The sequence below is a fragment of the Paramisgurnus dabryanus genome, chromosome 12, assembly GCF_030506205.2.
Source record: "Paramisgurnus dabryanus chromosome 12, PD_genome_1.1, whole genome shotgun sequence".
Taxonomy (NCBI): Eukaryota; Metazoa; Chordata; class Actinopteri; order Cypriniformes; family Cobitidae; genus Paramisgurnus; species Paramisgurnus dabryanus.
The window spans coordinates 5,594,065-5,600,463 of record NC_133348.1 but is presented as its reverse complement, the minus strand read 5'-3'; the positions used below and the strand labels follow the sequence as shown (position 1 = coordinate 5,600,463).

At 38.8% G+C, this 6,399-nt stretch overlaps 1 protein-coding gene across 2 annotated transcripts; it reads left to right on the top strand.

The window, feature by feature from the left end:
• The first annotated feature begins 768 nt into the window (after positions 1 to 768).
• vgll2a (vestigial-like family member 2a) lies at positions 769 to 4,533 on the top strand. Of its 2 annotated transcripts, none has more exons than XM_065256257.2 (4): positions 769 to 985; positions 1,684 to 1,975; positions 2,511 to 2,972; positions 3,458 to 4,533. In XM_065256257.2, exons 1-4 carry the CDS (start codon positions 902 to 904, stop codon positions 3,496 to 3,498), a joined length of 879 nt encoding a protein of 292 aa, XP_065112329.1. In that variant the 5' UTR covers positions 769 to 901; the 3' UTR covers positions 3,499 to 4,533. The 2 variants fall into 2 exon arrangements, with proteins under 2 accessions (XP_065112329.1, XP_065112328.1); XM_065256256.2 differs by having other exon boundaries at positions 3,315 to 4,533.
• The last annotated feature ends 1,866 nt before the right edge of the window (positions 4,534 to 6,399 follow it).

Here is a 6,399-nt window from a genome sequence, read left to right as displayed (position 1 = left end):
ATTGTTGATTTTAGGGGTCCTAATAACAGAAAAATGCCCCTTGACCCTAGCACCAATTGCTTTAAAACTATTTGACCTTCGACCTGGAACTCTAAAGAGCGCAGGGCAACTGGGCACATTGAACCATGGAATTTTAAATGGAGTGATGGTGACACCGTTTAGTATTAATTTATTTGTTTGAGTTGTACAAGTGACGTTGCAATCTTTAAGTATAGTATTAATAATAAAATAAAAATTGGCTATTACCTCAAAAAATTGTCTAGAAAATTGTTTGAATGGTATCTCTACGTTAAACAGTTAATTGCCATTATCTTTTGTGTTTATAGGTGGTTGATATACAGTGTCACAGTATGTGTATCTTACATTATAGACATTACAGAATAAATTTAAATATTTAAAAATAAGCTAAATTTAAATACACTTTAATTGTTAAAGAGATTCTTTGCACCATTCATTGGCAGCTTTTGGTCTCTGGCTCACGTCAAAACGCCTTGTTTTATAGTGTCCGGTTCTCAAATGAGTCTTTTGAATATAGATTCTAATAGTTCATGAATTGATTTCGGGTCTTTGAGGTAAAAACAATTTTCTTCATCAATTAAACTTGTTAATTTAACACACATTATTATTTAAAAAATAAATTAATAGTTTTTAAAATGTTGAATCAATTGAATCGATTCAACGAGCTGACTCGTCCGAAAGAACCGATTCGCTGAAATGACTTACACTCGCGCATAAAGACAGAGTACAGAACATTAAGGTACTCATTGCGCTTCAGGCGAACGTGACGCGCGGTGCTTCAGTTTCCGTCTGTACTCACTGAACCATCGCTTTATTTCAAATGAAGCATCCTCTCGTGCCGTTATTAAGTTTTGATAGGTGATATAACAGCTTCAACTTCGCCATGAGCTGCTTGGATGTAATGTATCAAGTTTATGGTCCACCTCAGCCATATTTTGCCGCAGCATACACACCGTATCACCATCAGGTATGTACATTTATATTTCTATAAGCCTATATACTGGGTACGTTAGGTTTATTTATGGTTTATTCGTTTATTTTATAGATTTGAATGTTCTCTGTTTTTACTCCGAGCTTAAAACTTTAGTTTCTTTAAAACTTTAACTTTTGCGGTCTTGGCAAGTAGTTTATTATATTGAATTTCCTCACATAATATTAATAATAGCCTATAGCTTGATGCCAACAAGTGTTTGCAATTTTTAAGTTTTACTTAATATGTGCAAAAAAGTCCTGTTCATATTTTTAGTAGTTTTATAAATTAGTAAAAATCATGTTCTTATTTTTAGTGATGTAAAGGTTATAATTTTAATTTGATGAAAATCTTTCAGTATTTATATAGAATATGTGTAGCCTATAACACATAAAAAACACAATAACTGGAATGTACAGTATATGGATTCATATTAAGTTTCTATATCTGCTTATGTATCTATGTATCAATCTATATAAACTCTGTTTATATATAAATAACTATATCTCAGTTATTTCAAAGTTTCGAAAGAGTAAAGAAACAGACATGTCCAACACAAAACAACTTTTGTTGTTTTATTCATTCTTCATTCATTTTAATTTCTTGTTAATTCTTTATGTACTAATAGAGTATGTGTGCAAGTCTATATTAGATTTTAATGTAAACTGATTTTGCTATTTTTTACATAATTATAGAAATTGGCATTTTACTCGAAAATGCAAGAAGCACCAGAAACGGTCAGCGGAAGCAGTTCGTCTTTTTCCACCCTCTCCGGGCCACCCATAAAAGAGGAGGACTGTACCCGAGAGAAAGATCACCCACCAGAGGCTGAGTACATCAGCTCCAGATGTGTGCTTTTCACATACTTTCAAGGGGACATCAGTTCGGTGGTCGATGAACATTTCAGTCGGGCTTTGAGTCAGTCCAGCAGCTACCCATCTGCATCCAACAACAGTAAAACCGCAAGAGGTGCATCATCCTGGAGAGGTGGGAAACCTTACATACCTTACATTTCCATCATTCATGATGTTATTATATGTGACAGCAGAGTATGATTGGCCTTTTATTGTAATTCACATCTTTGGTAAATGTTTTTGGCCTTGTGTATAAATGGCAAAAATATTTATTCTAGACATGAGAGCACCTAACCCAGCAAATGTATTAATGCTTGACAAAACTTTATTTATTAATCATATTGATGATTAATAAGTGTTAGATTTTACACAATACACATTGGGCATAAAAATATTTATTGCAAATGTAGTTGCATATTGTACATGTGTTGTTTAATGCACAGCAAGGCATAAGTGATATTTGTAAAGTAATGTTATACATTGTTAGGAAATGTTCTTGATAAATTATAATACTTAAATGCAACCGTCTAGTTTCTCAGTTCAATCAGGAAAAAAAATGACAGAATTGCCTTAAAACCCCATGCAAATATTTGTTTAATTTCTGTGATTGCATTACATTTGGATACCTTTGTCAAAAATGCAGAATAAACAAATGTGGATCTTTTCAGATGGATCATTCCCTATGAACCAGAGAAGCTTTCCTCCATCGTTCTGGAACAGCGCGTATCAGCCGTCATCTCTCAGCAGCGCTCTGGGATCCTCCCATTCGGATCTTCCCTTCCCAGCAGACCCATACTCCACCGCTTCCTTACACAGCCACCTCCACCAGACCACCCCAGAGCCCTGGCACCCGTCTCACCACCATCACCCTTACTCACTCAGTGGGGCGATCGGCACCCAGAGCTCGGCTTACCCCCGGCCCTCTATGCACGATATGTACGGAACGCACTTTGACCCCCGTTACGGCTCTCTGCTCGTGCCCTCGGTGCGGCCGCATAGACTTCCCCCTGCCACAGTACCCGCGTCTGGACAATCGCCATGTGATATCAGCAAGAGCGAGCCGGGCAGCTCAGCGTGGTCTGGCGCTTTTACGGCGGCGAGCTCTGATATGGGTCTGAACATGGATGCAGGTGTGAGCAGCAATTATATTTAAATATCAAAAAGATAATTAATTATGTCTCTTGACCTGTGTCGCAAGAATAATCATTGATTTCAGGTTTCCTAAATATTGTTATTGGTTAGAGGAACCGATGCAAATTTTGCTATGTTGGACTTAAGAGTGTTTATTAAGTTTTTGGCTACATCTAAGTTTTGTTTACAAAAATGTGCTTGGCTGACTTCATTATTCGCTCTTCATCTTTAAGTCTTTAATACTTTAATGCTTTCTTGCTTCAGGTCTATTCACTTTCCCGTATTTTCTTTCTTCTTTTCCTGACCCTTTCCTTTTCTTCCCCCTTCCTTCCTTCTTTCAGGTCTACAGAGCCAGGATAAGAGCAAGGACCTCTACTGGTTTTAGTGCCCCGCGGCCACTTCTTCTTCTTCATCTGGCTTGTCTTTTCTCTGACCTGTAGACAATCAGAGGCTTTTCTGTAACAGATTCTCATCTCACTTGCAGCTCGACGCTACACGCTCTGCAGCGGGACCGTCCGCAGCTGAAAATAAAGCCACGGCGGATAACCCATTCGGACGAGCGTGAAACTCTCTAGATAGAGAAAAGACAGAACAGAGAGAAGCGGTGAGGCGACACGGCGGCTTTCCAGAAATACACGGTGGCGTGACTGACTGGCAGCTGCTCTCGAACCCTTCCCTCCCTCGACCTTCTGCACGCTCAGCAAAACGGACCCAAAATGAGTAAATAAATAGACGTGTTTTTGGGGGGACACTTGAGATGGATTTCCCTTTTTTTTAAGAAATGAGAGTTTTTGGTGGGCGAGCTGCATTCCTTATCCCACAACACAGAGAGGGGCTGTTTGAAGCCACTTTACTCTATGTATATTGCTTTCAGCACCTGTCATCGACAACTGCTGTGGAACTTATAAGACACACAATGGCAGTTTCTTTGACCGAGCAAGCGCCATGGATTTCATAAAAGAGGCATTTTGTTGAATCTGGACGTACGGCAAAAGGGAACAACTGGTTTGGGGGTTTTCGTGAGACGTGGGGGCTGACAGGAATGGGACAAAAACATTACGTTGTATATACTTTGTGTCTTAGTCCAGTGCTACAAACAGTGTACGATCAAAGCGCATGTGTGGTCGTGACAATATGCAGGTCGATTTTGTTCATTTGTACTTTTTTAAAGAACGTTCTCATCCAATTTAGGGTGACATGGTCTCACCACGATGTATTTGAATGTATTTCATCATGTAATATATTACATCCTAAAGTATTTTTCCATGATATTGCATCGAGGTAAATGAGCTGTTGTCTGTTTTTATCTGTTACCACTCTTCATACTAAAGAACAAAACATAAAACTCGACAATATGCATTTAAATTTTTAGTCCTTATTCCCTTTTTTTATTGCACGTTTACTTTAAGTATAATCACATCTTTTAACAATCAAACCTAATTTATTTCTGCATAGTTTGGGTGTTGAGAAGGAAACAAATGGCTGTATTGTAGACCCGCTACTCAACCTTCAAACCCTCAAAGGCGACACCATGGACGATAAAATATTTTCAACTTTTTACCAATTTGTTCTCTGTTCAGGGTCTTTTTAAATGAATTTAGTCACCTTTATTATTTGTCAATGTCATAAATCCTATAAATACTGACACTGCTGTAGACATTGAATAGAGAGAGAGTGATTTCTAAAGGCGAGTGAAGTGCTTACCGTACCATTAGCCTGATATAAGGCAGTACGTGTAAGAACAACATTGACCTTCACAAGAATAAGCCACGGTAGCTGCTAACTGGTGTATTATACATGCTGTCGAGAGGCGACACAAAAGATGTTTTTCAGTATGGATGTATTCAGCGTGGCTCTTAGAAACATGAAAACTCTGTGGAAAGAACTTAAACATGTGCCATATAGTATAATGCTTTGTGCACCGAGCTGTAAAGTCAGCCAATCTAAAGCGAATAGAAAGCACGAATCATGCAGCCATTTGATGCTTTTCTTTCGGGTTGCGTTGGGAGTGAATACCGGACAGCTGTAGATTAATATTGGCAATGAGAGACGAGACGGGGGTGGCCAGAGGTCGCTGAAGTAAATGAAACAAATGCTACTTCTCCAAAGTGACACTTAAGGATAAGATAAAGTGCAGGAGAAGCTGAACGAGTTTGCGAAATAAATGACACAAGAAAAGTTAGTTACATTTGCTGCGACAGGTATGATTTTTTTACAACAATACAGCAAAGTACAGTAATAACGTTTTATCAGACTCTTGAACATTTATTTAAATTCATGCATTTGACAGACATTTTTATCTAAGCAACTTGCATAGCACACACAGATGTTATCATAATTTTATTTATGTTCGATAGGAATCGAACTTGTGGCACAAAAAGACAAGCTAAAGACAAGCTCACACTACAGAATTTTCTAGACTGATCTCACGGAGAGTCGTGTTATTGCACAAAAAATTTGATTCATTTATTTCGTGTCCATGGCACGACAGTGGCGGCTTGTAACTGCTCATCCAAGGGGCACAAATTCAAAATAAGTGTTCGGAGTGTCGTGTGTTGCTTGTGTTTTCAAAATATGTGTTTGTTGCGCCATGTAAACCATGTGCATCACTTTTTTTTTTTTAAGAAGTGTCTGCTGCACACGCGTCAAAACCGTTTATGATAAAAGAGACGCTCACGATCACAAAATACACCCAAGACACTCCCTTAAAAGTAAACTCTGATTACGCATGAGATTATGAGCGTCTTTTATCATAAACCCTTTAGACGCGTCTGCAGCAGGCACTTCTTTTGACAAGACACGTGATGCACATATTATCACTTATTTTGAAATTACGAACAACACACATGATGGGCTACATATATGTTGTGACGAACTTCGCATCGAGTGGCCACATGTAGTTTGTTTAGTGTGTTGTGATTCGACAGCAGCTTAGCTTAGCCAGAGCCATTTGAGCTTAGCTGAAGACCAATGTATTCCTGTGGGCGGAGTTTAGTCATAAACTCTTATTTTGACATCATTCAACCAGGAAGTAGAGGGCTGTAGTCCAAACTGGACTTATTTGTAGTCCTTGGTTGTTTCTCAATTCCAAGAATGCAAAGAACGGACTTGCGTTCTTGTGAAGACTGGTCTTGCCAGGTGAACTTGGAAGAACAAACTCAGAAGGTCGCGAGAACACAGAACGCACTTGTGAAAATTGAGATGTGTGCGATCTTCCTGTTGGTCACCTGACCTCCCCAGATTTCAGCGCACAAGTCTGCACTTGATGCATCCCCGATATCAAGAACACATCCGGGTATTTTCATGCGTCCTCTGTACTTGTGTTCTTGAGAATTGGAATTGAACTACGACAGTTAATGATGACGTAGAGCGAGAACACAAGGACGCCCTTGAAACAGCCCTTGAAAAGTGAATTCTGTTAAAGAA